This window comes from Geospiza fortis, unplaced genomic scaffold (genome assembly GCF_000277835.1).
Source record: "Geospiza fortis unplaced genomic scaffold, GeoFor_1.0 scaffold98, whole genome shotgun sequence".
Lineage (NCBI taxonomy): Eukaryota > Metazoa > Chordata > Aves > Passeriformes > Thraupidae > Geospiza > Geospiza fortis.
The window spans coordinates 4,414,535-4,434,316 of record NW_005054306.1 but is presented as its reverse complement, the minus strand read 5'-3'; the positions used below and the strand labels follow the sequence as shown (position 1 = coordinate 4,434,316).

At 42.4% G+C, this 19,782-nt stretch overlaps 1 protein-coding gene across 4 annotated transcripts in view; it reads left to right on the top strand.

The window, feature by feature from the left end:
• Nucleotides 1–19,782, top strand: part of FYN (FYN proto-oncogene, Src family tyrosine kinase) — a 77,924-nt gene that overhangs the window by 25,148 nt on the left and 32,994 nt on the right. For all 4 annotated transcript variants that reach the window (XM_031066677.1, XM_005418430.3, XM_031066675.1 and 1 more), the window contains 4 exons: nucleotides 11,063–11,320; nucleotides 11,851–11,947; nucleotides 16,481–16,579; nucleotides 17,679–17,782. In XM_031066677.1, coding sequence (XP_030922537.1) covers nucleotides 11,074–11,320; nucleotides 11,851–11,947; nucleotides 16,481–16,579; nucleotides 17,679–17,782 — 547 coding nt within the window. In that variant the 5' untranslated portion in view covers nucleotides 11,063–11,073. The remainder of the gene's footprint in view (nucleotides 1–11,062; nucleotides 11,321–11,850; nucleotides 11,948–16,480; nucleotides 16,580–17,678; nucleotides 17,783–19,782) is intronic.

The following is a 19,782-nucleotide window of genomic DNA, read 5'->3' as shown; positions in this document are numbered from 1 at the left end:
CTCTTTCCCCTTTCACGTACCAGTTTTCTATATAACATTTTATATGTTTTTTCACTTCCCTGATAAACCCAGCTGTTGGGTTTTTTCGTTGTGTGTTATTTTTATCTAGCCCATTTCCATGGTTGTAATACTGTAGGCATTTAGGAAATGCCTTAAACTGCTTGCAGATGTCAGCAACTTTCTGTATGTTCTGCCTTCAGCCTGATTTGACTCCCATTCACTCTAGTTTTGTGAAATTGCTTCTCAGAAAGCATGCCACTAGGATTTTAATTTATGTATCTATAAAGAGCGTACGCTCACATATTGCATAAAATTCTGGTCTGGATTTGATTGCAGACAATGTTAACTATTTGCACAGGAAGTGTTGGTCCTTTTCAGCCTAAACAACCAGTAACTTCTGGTTTGTGGCTATTTCCTCTCTACTGACAAAGTCTCGAGCAGGGATGCTCTGGCTCCCATGCTACCCCATGTATGACTCACAGGCAGTTCAGGTGTGACCACTGTGGGGTTTAGCTCATGTGTGGTGGAGCTCAGCTCTTCACCTTGTGGTGATTGTGCTGTGAGCTGCTCCTGTCCCCTTTGGTGCTGGGAGGCCGATGCTGTAGATGACTCATTGGCAAGAGCTTAATTTCACAAGGTTAGGAAGGCAAATCTTTCTTTGAATTTAGGGGTTAGTAACTTGTCATTTGTAGCCCTTTGGAAAGGACAGGCCTGTGTTAGTGCTAGTGACATAAGGTCTCCAAAGCAACTCAAGAAGGGATTTTGTACTTCCTGTACATAAGTGTTGAAGAAGCTCATCAACCCTGTAACTCTCCAAGATTATTTATTTTCTAGTTGTCAGTCACTCAGATGTCATTTGTGACACATATGGCCTGGCACCACCCTCTTCCGTTTGGAATTTTTAAATTGGCTACAGCTGTTTCTGTTAATAATATAATAGTCTAAGTATAGCAATTATTTTTCAAGAGTACTATTTTGCATTGCTACTTTATAGGCAGAGGCTCTATCCATTTTTTTCAGAATCCTGTAATTAGCATATAAGCAACTGGAAAGGGTCATCTTCTCACAGCCTTTGCTCTGGTTGATGTTCTCCTCGATATCCGGTTTGTACTAAATGTGCTTGTGATTACTTATTTGACCTGACCCTCCCAGCCAGCCTGGCTTAGAGTGTCAATTTGTTCCCTATCAAGAGGTCCTTTTCCCTTTACAACACAATCCACAAACCTGACATGTGTCCCCTATGCTGTGGGGACAGCACAGTTGTTAATTTCGGTGGCCTTCAGCTTTTTGTCTCTTTGTGCTAAGAAACAGGGAGGAACTCCAGACAAGATCTCCAGATCTCCTGAATTGTCAGGAGTTGTGTATTTCACAAGGTGTATCACAGAGCAGTCATTTTCAGTGAAACTCTCCCTGTCTGCTCCAGATTACCACCCAGTTTTGTCTTTTTGTTTCAAATACACAGAAATGGAGAAACCTCTGTGGACTCTTCCTCACACACTGAGGGTGTAGAATACACCTTTGGTCAGTTGGGTTCAGCTTTCCTAGCTCTGTCCCTTCCCAAACCTTCCCCTGCCTAGTTGCTGCAGCGGCAGAGTGAGAAACAAAGAAGGTCTTGATGCTTTGTGAGCACTGCTCAGCAATAACTCAGACATGGCTGAGTTATCAACATTGTTCTGCTCCCAAAGCTGAAGCACACACAGCAAGGTTTGAGATGCTGTGGAGAAACTGAACCCTGTCCAGACACTGTGAACTTACCTAAGATGTCATCTAGCAGTCAGCTGCTGTCATACACTGAAACCACAGTGGCAACAGCTGGGTTTGAGAGAACAGGTCTCACTGGAGAACTTTTCTGTGGGATGTGAGCACAGGCAGGGTTTCTGTGTGTCCCCATTACTCAGTACTTTCAGCACTCACTGCCTTTATCACAGTGTGGTGGCCACCCAGTTTGGGGACCCCGCCTGTCAGCATCTTTGCTGTTGTAGATGAAGCAGCTACAGTGATGGTGAGAAAGCTGGGGGCTTCTTGTGGGCTGGCCAATGTTTGCTGGCAAATGTTTGCTCATGTTTAGGAAGAAGAGTATTTTCCCCCCAGTGTAACTGGACAAATAAGGGATTTAAATAAATCTATTAAAATGTTAGCAGTGGCAACCTAGAAGAAATAAGAGAAGGGAATGGTGTCTGCAAGGGTTTCAAAATAAGTGTCCTGATTTGAGATTCAGTTTGCTCCCTTTTTCTTGCTGTCACATCCTCCAAGTTCTCTGATCACAACACAGAAGTCAGACAAGGCAGAGAATGGGTTCATTTCATTCCTGCAGGAGTGAAGGGGGATGGGGAGGAGCAGTGAGGGGTTTTTTTGAGAGAAAAATCTTTTTCTATGCCTCTTTCATAGTGCACAGTGGCAAACAGGCAGAACTTCTTTACTCCGTCCTTCCCCTTTCTCCCCTTCCTTCCCTGCCCATCCTGATTCACTTGGCACTCTGCTCTGCACTGCTCCCATACTGTGGGTCAGATGAACACCCATTAATCCTGGGTAGAATCTAAAAATAAGAATTGAGAGAAAAAAATCAGAACAGTGTGAATCAACCTGCAATCATCTTTCTGTTCTCCTAATGGGAAAAAAGAAAGAGGAAATCAGTGGAGACACTGTTTTACTTCTTCTCTTTCCAAGACAAAATTATTCTGGCATTTGCAGCAGTTGTTCTCTTGCTATAGGTTTTCTAATTTACACACTTAAAAGGCACTTCAAAATTTAGGTGCATTAGCTCAAAATGCTTATGCAGACCATCCAGCCCCCACTTCTCTCTGCTCATGAATAGAGCTACCACAAGCAGCCTGATGAAGGAGGAATGTAGCTGGAAATCACACCATTGAATTTACATGGTGTTCTCTCAGAACCAGGGATAGATCTGTCCTTTGTGGGGGTTAACTCTAAAGTAAGCAGTGTGTTTGCTGTATGTAGCTGCTGCCGTTAGTTCTTAATTTCAAAGATTCTTTTAACACATTTTAAGCATAAAAAATTCCTATGTGCAGTTTTGAGTCTGAATTGCTGTTCAGTTCATGAGAGTAAAACCTGCAGGCCTTCCCTCTGAAGTTAGTTACACATAAGACTTTTTCTTTCATATTACAAGTGAAATTTGGAGGTTAGTGGGAAAAGAAAAAAAAAACCACAGAAGAACCCTTCCTCAGAGCTACTGCATTTTTCTAGGGCATCTTTTTTTCAAAATTATAAAAGCCCTGAGACAGTACAAGGCATAACTCAGTTACTGTAACTTTAAGAGATTGCAGTATGAGCCTTTAATTGTTTCTTGTGTTTTGTTCTGGTTTGGTTTTGCTGAAAGGGATGTATCACAAGGAGTGGAAGAGAATTCACTCACTGGTTTTTGAAAAAGATGAGGCCCTGACATTTACAGACTTTGCTGGCAAAGAAGCTGCACAAAACCTAGAGGGTGGAGACGTGTCCTTTCGTGGGCAGGTTGGAGGGTTTATCTTCTCTTCTTGCACTGGGGAGCTTTTGATTAGGGCTGCTCAAACAGCACTGTGGTAATGCAGCTTCCTGTGGCCCTGCCAGGTGACGTCCCCACCAGACAGCTGCCAGCCAGCCCCACCACCACTACTGACCCTCAAAGAACACATGGACGTGGTTATTGTTCCTCCTGCCCAGCTGGAACACTGACTTCCTTTTTCCTCTCTGACTTGTAATAAATAGATCATATAGCTAGATGGATAATAAACAGATTGTCTGGGTTGTAGTAAATCTCTTCTTGCCAGAGGGGGACCAAGACATTCATCACTCTTCCTTCCTGGCCCTGGGTAACCACTCGCCCTGTCCCATGGACAGCTGTGCTCACAGCCTCTGGCAGAAGCCAAGGCTCTAGTTGTAGCTCAGTGAAGCCCTTCCACGTGCACCTCCTCTTCCCTGGTCCTGACCCCCAAGCTGGATGAAATTAAATGGGCAAGGTGAAGCCCAGACCTTCATTTTTCATAACAGTATTTCAGTTCCTGTCCCAAAGGGGAAAAGAGGGAGGGCAAGCACAGGGCCAGGCTTTGCAGGCATGTGTTACAACTTAAACCTTGTCTGTGGTGTCAGGAAGCTGTTGTTTCCAGGGCTGTGTCCCCAGTCACTCCCCAGTAATGGGGAGGAACAGCAGGGCAGAATATGGCACTTCAAAGCCCCTTCCAGGGTCTGCTCTTTCACAGCAGCTGGAGCTGCTCCCTTTCCTGAACCCCTTCTGCCATCATTGTAGAGGACTTCCAAAGCAACTGCAAGCTGACAAGAAACAATAGTGAGAGCACTCCAGCACTGTAAAAGGCATTTGCTTTGAACCAGGGCAGTATGGCAGCAGGAGCTCAGCTGAGTCTGCCCTTCCTGCTCTTCCAGCCATGGATGGCCATGGACACTGGGCAGCAGCCTGACTCTTGACTGCTGCAGATAAACAATTGAACTGCTGAGTTTTTTCCTGCTCAGCCCACTAAAGCAGAATCTGGGAGTGAAGCATTAAAGGTCTCCCTTAAAAATCAAATTATGCAGCCCAGGAATTTTTGAGTGTTGTTTTGAAACGTACTTGAAGTTTTGCCCTGGTGTTTCTGGCTTTTTGTTCAGGAGCATGACTTTGTGTATGTGAGATTTTCTGCATATCTTTAACAGTCAGAGGACATCCAGTGGTAGTACTGTGTCTTCTCTGATTTACATTTTTTCATGCATGACAAGTGTGGTGCACATGTAGATTTGCAAGAATTCTACACAAATCTCCAGCTTTATTCAAAGCTGAACTGAATCTATCACAATGCAGTAGAATTATATTCTTTCTGGATTGGACCTTAGTGTAAAAATTATATGTATACATAGTAACCTGCAACCCACAAGCCTGGGGAATAATGAATGACACCCAGGAGTTTTAATTTTAAAGTATTTGTTGTATCTCTCTGACCTTAAAACTGGGGAATCCCTGGCAAAGCTGGAATGTAGGCAGTCCTTTAAAATGTCCCAGAGTTAATAGACAAAAACAAAAAAATAATGCAATAAGTGCTGCTGTTTTATTCCATCTGTTTCATTTGAGTTGGCTTGAAACTGACACAGTATTAATACTGGAAATCCAAAATGCTCCCATCAGCATAGATATGAGTCAAAGAGAGGTCAGCAAGCAGACAGCATGAGAATTACTGACCTACATAAGACTGGTTTAAAGTGCCTATTTGTTGCCCAACTTGGAATGCCTTCCTAGTGACTTGTAATGGTCAAAGTGGGTGAGTGACACTTTTCTGAAAATTGGGGAGTTTAATGTGTCTCAGAGTTGTGTTTCAAAATAACCAATGCATCAGTTTCTCTCCAGGAGCTACTAATTGGGCATAGAAAGTAAGACATTTCAACTTGGGGGTAAATTTCTTTGTTGATTATTCCCATATACAGCCTGCAGGAGGCATTCCACAGTCATTTTTAAAGTCTCTTTTAAAAATTCTTGGAGTTCTTATTCTTGGAAAGCCTTTTGTGTCCTCCTTGAACCTTCATGGTAACTCAGAGTATGGCATTTTGAATATTCAATCCTACGGTAGCTCATAACATTTGGTTTATTTGATGTCACAGACTGATAGTTCTGTGGTGCTTTCAGCAAAACATAAAGCACCAAGAAGATGGCCCTTAGAGATTTCATTTTTCACAGCCATGCTGGATGCAACCCTTAGTTTGATTCATGCCTGTTCACCACAGAGACTGTATAAAAGCCAAGGATTTTGTGCTTCTAATTTCTTTTTACATAACAATTTCTTAACTCAGCTTCCCTGCTGATGCTTTCCAGACAAGATTTGTAAGACTTGGTCAGAAAAAGGTAGTTGCCAGTTACCAGTCATCCAGCCTATCCCTTTCATGTTTTTTACTGAGAGAAGTTATCTTAAAAATATGCCACCAGATTTCATTCCAGAGAAGTCCAGGAGGAAAGAGAATGCACCCTGCAGGGTCTGAACCTGCTCTCCATCTCTTCAGCAGGCTGGAGCCCTCTCCTGTGCCAGTTCCCTTTTGTGTGCAAGGGGTCGGAGGAGAGAGGCCACAGCATGGATCAAAGGGTGCAGGGTAGGCAGGTTTTTCCCTGCATCTCTCTGTACCTCTCAAACACTCTTAGGACCTATTTTCTCTTACAACTCTAAAAAAAGAAGGTTCTGAAGATGTACCATAATTCAGACTTTCAGCTGTGAGTTGCAAAAGCTTACGAGAAAACTTCTGATGCTCGGAAAGAGTGAATTTACCCCACTCTTCCCCCCATCCATATGCTTACTACTGCAGAAGCAAAGGTTAATCAGTACTTTTGGCTTTTCAGATATCACATGTTGGAGCTTTTACTTTTAAAATAGAAGTATAAAAAAAGGAATTTTCCTCCTACTCTTAGACTTTTCCTAGGTTTCAATTAGCTAGCAGAGGATGGCTTTTGTTTTTGTTAATGGTGTGGATGTCTGGCTTTGTTGGGTGTTTCAGTTTTGGGTTCCATTTTGTATCAAGAACAAAGAGAAAAACCAAAGGAGGATGATTTACAGTAATAATAATAATGTTAATATATCTCCTTAGCCTTCATCTGTATCCTAGCTAAAAGTGATTAAGGTGCTCTGACTATATAAATGATTAATACTGATATAATGAATTTTATATCCTTGTCAATTAATGTTTCCACAATGTGGGTGGAAACTACTCTTCTGGTTAGACACATGTTGGATTGCTTGCAACATTAATGCTGGAGTCCAAGAAATGTAGTAAGGGCAAGAAAGGAGACAAATAATATAATGTTTATTTTCATTTGTCTCTAAGGAAGTCTCAAAACCCATGAAAATAGAGGGGTTTATGTTTTCAAAAAAACATGTTTTACGTTGCCCACAAAAACACAACTTCAAGATAACCAAATTCAATTACTTGCATTCGAAAAGTTCATTTTAATTAGCCCAGTTACATGCCTTTTAACGTGACCAGTGTCAGGCTATGATAATGCTGTGCAACCCATAACACTCACACATCTGAGAAATGCTGCCTTTCTTAGTGGAAATGGATTAAAAAGTTGTTCCCTTACTCTAAGATGCACAGCATGTTGGATGAGCAACATTGTGTGCTCATCTCTAGAGAGTTTAGTGTAAAACAGCTCCAGATTTTGTTTGGTGATCTCAGAGCTGCCTGAATAATTCCAGCCTTCCACAGCTCCAAATGCTGACATGCAGGGAGATGAAGCTTTTGGATATTAAAATCCTGCTCTGTGATACTGAAAGAGATTAGTTTTTGGATTCCATTCATTGACACAAAGGCCAGTGCTGAATGGAGGTGATATTTATTGTCTATGAAACCCCTGAGTAAGCTGAAATCACTTTAGGCATGTACACTCATACATGTATTCTCTCACATTTAGCCAACTCCCCACGATGCTGTTTCTTTGAGCCAAGAACAGACAACTTTCAGGGACTTGGCTTGAAAAGATGTGTGCATGTAACACCCTCTGTCACATTTTACAAGAGGCTGCAATCAAGCAGTTTTTATACTTGGATTGTCTAGACACTGTGACAGTGGGAGGGGACAAGAGAAAGAAAAAGCGCATTTTGTCAGTCATTCATTTTGCATCAAATTCTCCTTTCCTGTGTGCTGCCATTGCCAGTGAAAAGATAAAGCAAGCAAAAACCAAGACATTCATAATTCACTGGTTCTCTATACATATAACTCCTAGTTATATGTACAAACCCAAACCATTTTTTTAAACTACCAGTACATATGTATACCATTCCCTTGTTTATTCACTTTTTCCAGGATAAATACTTGTAGCAATTTTTCTTTTTGCAGTTGATTTATCATTTCAACTTTTTCCTTATCAGTGTGTAAATGAAATATGTAGGGTTGTCTTGTCAGCAGTTGTAAGTTTATACATGAAATATTCCCAGATTTCAGTGGGGATTTTTTTCCCTGCTCAGCTGAACGTTTGTGAATGAGCAACAAGAAAACCACTTTCCCTCCTACTGGTCTCACAGATTTCATGTTTCCTATCTCTTTTTTTCTTTCATTTTTTTCTCTACTTTCTTCATGAAAGCACATGGGAAAAATAAGAGGAGAAACAGAGCTGGGAGGGGAAAGGGAGGAGGTGATAGAGTTTCACAGGGATGTAAGTCTGCAAGCCAACAAAAAGGCTGTGAAATTCTTCTTTAAACAGCAAACCCTGCATATCACTTAGTTGCTTTGAGGTGAATAAGCCCATGTGGCAGCTTTTAAGCAGGCTGATTTAATGGCTTACCCTTCCCTGCTCAGGTGGTCAGCACCTCTCCGCCCTTCCTGCTGAGCTGGGGTTTCTCTGGGGGTGTCTCCCACCCAGCGTTTGCTCACTGCCCGCGTTTTGCTCTCTGCATATCACAGCCACGCTTTCACAGAGGTGTAGCAGGGTCCAAGTGGTGAATCCCAGATTATCCCTCCTGCCCAAAGCCTTGTGCGCTCTGCAGGGAGATGAGCCATCCCCCCACAGGGCTCTTGCCTTCTGTGTGGTCCTGCTTCACTCCCTGGCAGTGCTCACAGAGGCTCTGAGAGGAGCAGGAAAACCTCAGTTCTGAGTGGCATCTCCAAACAAAGGCTCTCCAGAGCCAGACCATCCTGTTGTTGAAATGGTAAAAGCAGTTTTCATGGTTCCACAAGCAGTTTTTCTCAGCTGATATGAAGCTGGCCAGGGCACCTGTGCACCTCTCGTGGTCCCTGTGGCTCACCTGGTGTCACTGCTGGTCCTGGGGATGCACAATACTCTGCACCTCCAGCTCCAGCCCAGCTTCCAGGGTGAGCAGAGGCAGGAGGTCAGCATGGCTACTGCAGCAGTGTGTTTTGCAGCCTCCAGGCTGCAAACCCCTTTCCCTCAACCAGTTGTTGCTTCATTCTCTTTAGGGATCCCAGCTCATGCCACCCACGCAGCAAGTGAAGAGTCAGGAGTCCATTTTTCTGTTCTCCCCAAAAAGACAAACATTTTGGTGGGGGAGCCCTGCTGAGTGGATGTGGTGTCTTGAAGGAAATAAAGAAATGCAAAAAGGGCAGTTTTAAATCAGGCTAAGAGCAAGAGAGGGTAGACCCATGCTAACTGCAGGAAATAAATAAAGATAAAATTACAGCATAACAGAATCATTTAGGTTGAAAAAGACCTCTGAGATCACAGCATCCAGCCTTTGACTGATCACCCCCTTGTTAACTAGGCCACAGCACTGAGGGCTGTGTCCAGTCCTAGACCCAATGTGGCTGGGTCTGATCCTGTGTGTGCCTTGTGATTGCACTCACTATGAGCTGTTCCATAACCTTCCTGGGCACCAAGGGCAGACTGACAGGCCTGTATTTTCCCAGACCCTCCTTCTGGTCCTTCTTGTGGATGGGTGTCACACTGGGCAAACAAAATGATGCTTGTTTTCTGAACTGACTTGTAGAATAACTGGAAGTATCTGCAAACTGTAGAAAATACCCTTCAACAGAAGTGTTTTTCTTTTTAATTAGGCAGGTGAGATGTGGGAAGCAGGTATCCAGACTGTGCACTGTCACAGAAAAACAGGGAGCTGCTGCATAATTTTTCAAGCATTAGCACTGGTGAAACATTATTTTTCTGAATACCATGAGTTTGTCAAAACCAATTTCCTGTGTTGATGTTGGGGTAAGGCATAGAAAATAGCCAGCCTGGCAGCTACAGAAAAATTACAAAATTTTAAAAAGCATAGACTTTTCATTTACCCAAAGTGACAGATACTGGTCTGAAATGTGAAAAGAAATGTGGGGGGGGAAAAAATAGTACTTTTTTTCCATTCTCTGCATTTTCTCCCTCTCTATTTATATATTCTGAAAAAGTATGTCTATTAAGCAATTTTTTTAGGGTTTTTTCTGCCACTTCTCTTCCAACCCCACTGTTGAGAGTATGTTGTTTGTGTGCCAGGTTGCATCTAAGAGTCACTGTACTGGTTCAGATCAAGGAGACATCCAGACAAGTATCTGGACCACCCAACTCCAGAAATTCAGGTTTTGTGTCTAAGTTCAGCTTGGGCAATAGGAAAGAGTTCAGTCACACCACCACATGGATTAGAGAAAGTTAGAGCTACAGATGAAAGGCAACACCAGGTAACAGGACTAACCTTGCAGGACTGCTTCTGAGCTGTGGTGAATCACCCTCTGTCTCCCTCCATGCAGAGAGAGGCTAAAATAAACTCTCTAAAATAAAGAGAGATTAATCCAGGCTGGTAGTGCCCCCATGAGGGTGCTGAACAAGAGATTACAAGAATTAAAAAAACTTGGGGCAACCTTTTTGAAGCTGTAATTTTTGAAACCCTCTCAGTCTCATCCTGTGCAGAATCTGTACTTGGAGTTGCTCTGCATTTGACGTGTTAATTCTTCTGGGACTTTCTCTAGTTTCTTAACATGTGCCTTTGCCAGCCCCACCTCCTGTTACCAGTGGTTTTAGCCTTCAATTTAGTACTGCTTGAAAAGGAACTTCCTTTTTTTTTTTTTTTTTTTTGTCAGCTGTGCCCTCTGATAGCTCCCTCCCACTTTCCTGCTGTAATAATTCTTGGCTCACTGTGGCTGCTTTTCTGCCTGCCATGCAGAGCTCCAGCAATGGAAGAAGGGTTTTGTCTTTAGGTGAAGTCCACTCCTGCGTAGTTGGCAAGGTCAAATATGAACCACAAGCTGAGTGCCTGAGTCTGTGTTCTGAGGGCAGTCTTGAACCCCTCCAGCTGCACTTTTTTGGCTGAGTCCTTCTCCTTCCAGTTGCATTTCCTGGCAAAGGGTGAGCAAGATGGGCTTCATCCTCTTAGTCCCTCCATGCAAAATGTTGCCTGTCAGGGCTGGACAAAGATCTGCCACTACCCTAAGAGCAGGCAGGATCCCCTTCCCCAGGCCTCGATGGAAAACTCCTGAGGGGAAGATTTTGTGTGAGCTTTTTTCCAACATGTTGCTGTTTATATTCAAACCACTGCAGGTTTTTTCCCAAAGTACTTAACTTTTGAGCAGTGAACTTAATTTGAGCCTCATCATATGTGTGTTTGGAGGACATCTGGTGAGCATCAACATATGAGCACCTATCCTTTCCTTCCTCTCCTAGGATTTTAGATAATGGGCTGTGTGCAATGTAAGGATAAAGAAGCAACAAAACTGACTGACGAGAGGGATGGCAGTTTAACTCAAAGCTCAGGCTACCGCTATGGGACAGATCCTACTCCTCAGCACTATCCTAGCTTTGGTGTGACTTCAATCCCAAACTACAACAACTTCCATGCCACAGGAGGCCAAGGACTGACTGTGTTTGGTGGAGTCAACTCCTCCTCTCATACAGGAACGCTGCGTACAAGAGGAGGAACAGGTGAGCTTGAACATCTTATTTTAGTGCTCCTAGTGCCAGTCATGTGTCTACAGCAGAGGCCTGAATCTCTCAGCATGTTGCTTTTAGGAAGAGTTATTTCATGAAATAGTGTGAAGAATTGAAGTAGGGTGGAGCTAGGTCCTTTGCTAATTTGCAGGTTTACTTGGGGCTGAGAAATTATGTGTACATGCCAAATTTGGCTAACTGCCTCATCTCTCTACCAGGGAGTGTAAAGTGTGGGCTGAGACACCTCCAGTAGTTAAATACTTGGCATGGCTATGTCTAAACTGTCTCTTCAACTTCCTTTGCCTGCTTGGGATCCTGTGACTGTGCAGAGTGAAGGAAGTGGAGTGCCCACTGGCTGCCTAAGACCAGAGTATTGAGGGTCATTCAGAAAGTTGGAGAGTTCAGTTTGGTTTGCTCCTCAGCAACTGGAGCAGCTTACCTGTGGCTTATCCACATCATCTCTTGAGGTTCCTTTCCCTCCTGTCTTTTGTGATGGAGTATAACCCTCTTATCTTTTTCTTTAGGTGTAACTCTTTTTGTGGCGCTTTATGACTATGAAGCAAGAACAGAAGATGACTTGAGTTTTCATAAAGGAGAAAAATTCCAGATACTTAACAGCTCGTAAGTTTTAGGCTTGGGAATCTACTTTTTAACAGTTTCAAACTTACAATGTTTACAATAACATTTGCTTATGGTATTAGTAAAATCTGATGTTGGATATTCAAGTATGGAGGGGATTTACTCTATGCTTATTTTGTCATCCTTGCATTTAGTGCACTTTTGCAAAGTGCTGTGTTGTTGGGGAAAAAACACTTCAACCACATGCAGCTTTACTTTAAAAAAAAGTGTTAGATTGTGTGATTTACTGCTTACCTTTTACAGTAACCCCGCATTCAGAACTGAGACTACCAGCTCTGTACTTTATCAGTAGCTACAGAGGTTCTGCAAGGCATGTACTAACACTTTTTCCAATCTGCTGCAAGTATCCCAACACAGAAATGAGCTAAAAGCTGATTCACGAAATATGTATGTGCCAAGTTTAAAAGCATTTTTGTCCTTTTAAAGGTAGGTGATGGAGTCAGAACTTCCTAGGTTCTGCTGCATCTGACATGAAAACCACATTTCCATCCTGGAAATCATCAACTTAAAATTAATTTTATCAACTGCCCATAGGAAAAAAACCCCTTAGTGATTTAAAAATAACTTCTAAAACTCACTGTGCTACTGACCTATATCTGAATATCTTGTAATCCTTGGCTAAGAGCATAAAGTGGCAGGCTCTGTGTTCTGTTCACTACTGCCATCATGTAGAGGAAAAAATGGCTTAACAACCAAGTATGTCACTTTCTAAAGGCTTTGTGATATTGGTCCTCTCTTTTTTTCTTGTAATATGTGACAATGAGGTGAATTCACCCCTGGTGCAGCTCCTGTTAATTTTAATATAGCGACTGCAAGGTTGGAATTGGCTCAATGTGCACTGAAGCTGTTCTTAAAAATCAGGTAATTCTGTGGAATATTTCATGAAGCCAAAGAGCTTTGATGTAGATGAAAGCACAGAAACTTCAGTTACGATTTGTAGAGGGAGCAGCAGTTTAAAACCTTTCTGCTTCTAAATTAGAGGTTGGAAACAAACCCTTTTTAAACCTATGATCCATTTTTGTTTGCATTGCCTTGTGCTTTCCTGACCTTGCACAAACTATGCCATAACCTGGAACAAGAAGTTCCACACATTTTAAATACCTTGTACGTGCCAGTTGGTGGAATCTGGTGGTGCTCACCAGGACTTACAGAGCTGTCATCCTTGGAGCTGGTGAGACAGAGAGATTCCCCTTCATGTCAGTGGCTGCAGTACCTGCATTTTGATGCAGGTAATTACTGCCTGGAAGAAGGGTTTCTAAGCAAGGAGAAAAGACCAGCCATTCATTTATTTTCCTGTAGGATCATAGAAGCTCAGTTCCCATTGTAGTATTTGCTTATAAACATGGCCCTAACCACACCCCATGAGTAGTGACAGCCAGACTGGGAATCTCCAGAAAGCTGCTTTTCTGTAAGAATGCTTCCTCTCTTCACTTACATCAGGAATTATATGAAATAAGCTCATTTTTAAGCACCTGCCAATGCTGCTTGCCAATATGTGCAAAAAAGTAGTTTGTCTGGATTTTTTGAGGGGTTTGTATTTGGATTTTGCTTTAGCTTTCAACAACCGAAATTTGAGTTGTGCTTTGGAGTAAACATTCAGCACAACACCTGAAATGACATACAGGGGGTATCCCCATGATTTGAACCCAGAAATTTCATTAAGGGCAGTCTGGGTGAAAGAGGCACCTGCAGAGTGGTTCACAGCAGAGCCTGAATTTGAGGCTTTGAAACACTGGGCCATCCCCAGCATTCCCACCACCACACCCTGTCTGGCCCCATTGACTAGCTGCCTCCTACCTCAGCTGCAGGTCTGAAATTAAGAGCTGTGAAAAAAGCCTGCATTCCTCCTCCTTTCTGGCAGTGCTTTGAGAGATTTAAGCTTCTCTGTCAAAGCAGAGGGGGTTGTTCCTGACGTTGGGAGCATCCACAGGACTGCTTTTTTCCTCCCTAGATACGATAAAATACCTCCATCTAGTGGACTCTCTGCACAGTAAGGAGGAGATGGAATGGTACAATTTATCAAGCTCAGTGTGGCATAATGCCTCAGAAATACTCTACAGCAGCATATGGGAGAAGGGTTAGCACTTCACTGGCAGTACCAGAGACACAAACAAAAAGGGCCATTTGCCTGACATACTAATGCACACAGGGTGTATTAAAACAGTGTCAACCTCAGCAAAAGCTATTTGCACTTCATGTTTCTTGAACTGTAAAATTGGAAGCATCTCCTTTTTGACTAATCACAGCTGTTTTCTCGTTGTTTTCCATAGAGTTCATGCTCCTTTAAACTGTTAAATAAAGTGAAGTTGAAAATTTAAAGAATTTACCTTGACACAACCTTTCCTTCCAGTAATAACTTAGACAGTGTGCTTTCTGTAATTGTTTGCTTCCAGAAGAGGCTGAATTCTCCAGTCACATTTGATAATAATGTTTTATTTAGTGAACAAGTCTCTGGTTTACAGAGAGGGGAACTGAGAAAGAATTTCTAAGCAGTCCAGAAATAGAAAAGAGAATGCTTATTAGTAGTGGTAGGAGTTAAATACTGGTGAATCTGATGCTGAGAATGAAACAGAAATTGCTAAATCCCAAACCATTGCATCCTGCAAAAAGCTGAGAAATAAACTTCTCTTAAAGCTGCACAGACTGGAGCAGTGTGCATTTTCTGAAAGGCAGTACCATGTCCCACTGTCTGCACCAGTGTAAGACAAAAATTCATGCTAAGCCTACAGAATGCTGCATTAAGATGGTCCTGCATGAACCTCTTCATATTTAAATGTTGCAGAAGAAGAGCTTTTTGCAAGTATTTGAAAATGCAGCCTAGTCCTGTGCTACCTCCTCCAGGTGGCCAGCAGAGGGAATCTAGACAATGAAGTGTGATCCTTAAGGGCCATCTAAAATGCCATGTTGATAGATGGCTTTTTGATATCTTTGGGTTTCAGATTAATTGTGCTCATAAAAGTTTAAAATTAGCAGTGAATGTGACACTGTGTTGTGGTTTAACCTCAGAGAACAACTCAGCCCCACACAGCCACTCACTCACTTTTCCCGTGGTGGGATCAGGGAGAGATTCAGAAGGGGAAAAGCGAGAAAATTCATGGGTTGAGATAAAGGCAGTTTAAAAGGTAAAGCAAGAGTCATGCACAGAAGCCAAGCAAAGTAAGGAATTCATTCATGGCTTCCCATAGGCAGGCAGGTGTTCAGCCATCCCCAGGAAAGCAGGCTTCCATCGTGCCTAACCATGCCTTGGGAAGGTAAACGCCATCACTCCAAACATTCCCCCTTGTCCTTTTTCTTGCCCAGCTTTACATGCTGAGCATGCTGCCATATGTTATGGAATACCCCTGTGGTCAGCTGGAGTCAGCTATCCCAGCTGTGTCCCCTCACACAGATCCCTGCACACCCCCACCCTCTCTCTGCTCGGGTGGGAGGCTCAAAGGGCCTTGACACTGTGGGAATGCTGCTCAGCAGTAATGAAAACATCCCTGTGTTATCAGCTAGCAGCACTGTGTCCAGCACAAATCCAAAACACAGTCCCACAGCAGCTATTTTGAGGAAAATTAACTCATTCCCAGCCAAAATCAGAACACAGCATTCAATCTGGCAATTTTCCTGTAAGCTTTTTCAAGTGTCTGTATTAGAATAATTGCTATGGATACAGTTTTCAATGTTCTAGTCCAAATTCAGCCCTCACCAAACCTGATTACACTGGGCTGTTCTGCCTCTTCGTGCCATTATGCTGCATCTGAAAGGCTGCAGTACTAATCACTGCTGCAATAATTCTGGATGTAAAGAAATATGTACATTATTTGGGTTTAGATGCAAACAGCTCTCTCGGAAGCACGCCGGTGATAAAGACATGAGTGGCTGTGGCTTCTTACGGCCATGCAGTTCGGGGTGCTGCTGGCAAAGTTGTCAGGACCCAGGACATCCCTCTGGCTGTCCTGAGCAGCCAAGACCCCTGCCAGGGGGCTCAGAGACCCTGGCACGGAGCCCAAAATGCCTGTGGTTTTGATTATGACCCATGGAGCAAGTTACCAACCTTGGATGAAGACCTGCAGGCCACAACAAATTAAGTAGAATGATAGTGAATTTATCACGGAGTGGAAAAGTAGATTTTGGGGTTTTTAGAATGGGGATTCAAGGGGGCAAGATGGAGGGATCTGGGCGTGTCCAGCCTTTCTTCTTCTTCTTCTTGGCCTCCATCTTCTGCTGTGATGTTGGCGCTTTTAGATTGGTTTAGAGTAGAAGCTCACTGTCTAACATAGGTGATAGGTATTGGAAAGTAATTGTAAACATTGTATACGTAATTTTTAGTATAAAGACATAACACTGCCCTGGGGGCAGGCAGAGTGCCTGGACTGTCCTGCTGGATGGACCTCAGCAGGGCAGGAGAAAGAATTTTATGGATAAGATACAATAAACAACCTTGAGACCGAGAACTGAAGACAAAGTTACATCATTGTCTGTACAGCTGTGTCCTGCTCTCACTTCTCCTCCTCACCTCTGTTTCCACAGGGAAGGAGACTGGTGGGAGGCCCGTTCCTTGACAACAGGAGAAACTGGTTACATTCCCAGTAATTATGTGGCTCCAGTCGATTCCATCCAAGCAGAGGAGTATGTTTTCTTTTTCTGTTCTAAAGACCCATTAGTGCTGTGTTAGAAGGAGGTGTGAGGAGTTGGTTTTGATTGATTGCAGCGATTTTTCAAATGACTTACGTTATATTTATTTCAGTTCTTAACTGCACTGATAAATAATTAGGTAATTAGTAACAAAAGAAGCACAAGCTCAGCACTTTTTCAATGTCAAAACAAAGGAAGAAAACCTAAAGGAACACAGATCTGCTTCCTTTTTTCAACTGTCAGCTAATTTTAAGCTTTAACCAAAAGGTGTCCTTGCTTTTCCTGAACCAACTTGTAAAAATATTTTGAGTCAATTAGTGTGCAAACTGTCCATTAAAGAGGACACATTGTATCAACAAATACAAATGCTAGGATAGGTAGGATGCCCACAATGCATACACAAAGCTGTAATGAGGACCCATCTATGCAATGAAAAGGAGTGATGTGTGTATTCACATTATTTCCAGTATAAAAGATACAGTGGAGGAGCTTATAGAGCTGAGCAGGTACTACTGGAGTCTGTACTCCAGGTTGTCCTTGGTTGATTGGGAAACAACACAAAAACGTTGCTGCAGGAAGGATAAAAGGCTTTAAAAGCCTCTGAAGGCCTCATATAGAATCTCATCAAGGTTGAATCTCATCCTTCTACTGAGATTTTATAGCTGTGCTGCAACAGAAATATTGAGTACTAGTAAATCACTATACAAGTAAAATATTTATAGCAACATCTGTACAAATAGTGCTCTTTGGCAGCAACAGTTTTCTGCCCTTCTCCTGTGTATACCCTCCACCCACCACATCTTGGCCTCTCCTTGTTCAAGTCTGGCCTTGGTTTGAGGACATCAAACATTCTCAGCACCTGCTGATTACAGGCTAAATGCAAAGAGCTGCTGCCCAGCACAGGGAACATCTACTAGGTGATTGTCACGTTGGCTTTCTAGCATGATAAAAGAGACACAGTGTGACAAGAATGGTCAACTGTATCTGAGTAAGCACAGTTTCCGCACAAAATCCTCTCCGTGTCTGGGCTTTGTGACACTATTTAGTGTTGCTACATCACATTTTGCCTTACTATTTCTGGTATTTCCCTAAGGTGGTACTTTGGCAAGCTGGGCCGAAAGGATGCCGAGAGGCAGCTGCTGTCATTTGGAAACCCCAGAGGTACCTTCTTGATCCGGGAAAGTGAAACTACCAAAGGTAGGATGGGCATTCATGTGAATGGGAAGATAACATGGGAAAAACTGTGCTGAGTGTGTTGAATTCTGTTTTCAGTGGTATGAAGGCAGAGATTGTCATTTTTGCATGTATTTGTGTTAGGGAATTGGATGTCTGGATATCCTAGGTCTTAGGGTGAGTGTTCAAAGTAGAGAGCAACCAAAGTACAACTCACATTCAACCCATGGTATCTGCAGTGCAAGCCACATGGTGTGATCCTTTGAAATGCTGGAGCCTTGGGGGGAACAAAAAAAAAGAAGAAAAAAAATTATGCAGCAGTTTTAAACTCACATATTAACAGGGAAAAGACTTGAATATGCTTCTAATTAATATATTCATAAAGTATTCAACTGTATGCATTCTGCTGAAGTCAAGTGGAAGGGTGTATTTTCCTCCTTCCCTTTAAAAATATTGGAGGAGTTCCAGTTTTCTTGGCGGGTGCTATTTTTGCTTTTACGTTTTGCTCACAAGGCCTGTCAACATCTTCTTCAAAAGCTTCACATGTATGAAAAGATCTTTCTAATTCATACAACTATTGAGCAGAAAACTTGCAAGTAACTAAAAACAAACCTGGCCATTTCTCAATTAACCAACAATCCAAAACAAAAGCTGTGGGAGGCATAAGTCACTAGAATTAATTCCATACAAGTTCTGTAGTCTAATGATGGTTCACGTAATTAAAGCACCGACTTGTCAGTGCTTTGATCAGAGCACACTATCAGCTAGGCTTAGCATGCAAAATGTCACAGCTAGTGAAGGAGTTTAAAGAAGAGAAGCAGTATTTGCACTCCTTTTTCCCTGGCCTATCTTCAGATGCTGCATTCAATCATGTAAAATGGTATGCTTTGCATCATTGCCTCCTGAAGTCACTGGATTCTTCCTTTGCTGCCTATAACTCTGAAAACTGTTTTTGATGCAAAATCTGAACAGACTTGCTGTTGTTCCAGGCAGACAGTTTCTTGTCACCCCACAGCTTCACCATGCTTCCCATGAGGCATTCTCACCAGGAGCAAGACAGGCTCAAACTTGCTCTTTTTCTGCAAATAGCCGCCACCTGTTCTTTTTCACCAGCAGTTGCTCTGATGTGTATGAGGAGCAGGACTTCATCCCACTCTGTGCCAAGTTTAAAAACTCACTCATATATGCAGCCATGGATCCTAAAAAACTACAACACTGTTTCTCTAAACCACATTATCAGTTTAGTCTGGCTTCCCCAGGTTTTATACAGTGGTAGGGGATATGTTTTGCAGCGCTGCTTACTTAGCTAAGTCAGGAGTTTTTCCAATTTCTTGTGAGACACAAATGCATTGGGAAAATGTAGAAATCTGTCATGGATGGACTTACAGCAGCAAGTTAAATTTTTCTGCATTCAAACTTAAGGCTCTCTACATCTTCAAGCAGAGTTTGCATCAAAGCTATAGGAAAAAACCAGACGTGTGTTTCATTGTAAAAAATGCCTATTTCCCTTCTCATTCTTAGGATGTTCAAGTATGTTGTTAGAAGTAAACAGAGACCTTGTTGTTTAAGAGAAAGAAAAAAATCAATTGGGTGGGCTCAAGTGGTGTGTTCTGCCATGTCTTCTCAAAATGCTCTATCCCAACCAGCCATTGTGGGCTTAAGGCAGGAATTGTTTTATGACCTAGAATTGTCCCTTCTGCTTTAAATAATAACAATAATAATATTAATCAGGATCCTGTTAGAAGTATCATCATGGGTGATTTTACCATGAATTTAACTTCCCTTGATCATGGTTGCCTTCTCTTCTTACTTTCAAAATAAATCATATGGAGCTGGCTTTTCATTTTTTCAATGCCTGACTACCCAGGTGCTTCATCAGCTCTTGTCTGTATAATCCTTCACCTGGTTTCAATCTCCACCTTTCAAGACTGGTTTTAGTTGTTTGGCTTTTTTAAAAAAATCATTAGCATGATATATTGTAATGTTGTATTTCTATCCCAAATTTTTATTACTTCTATCTCTTG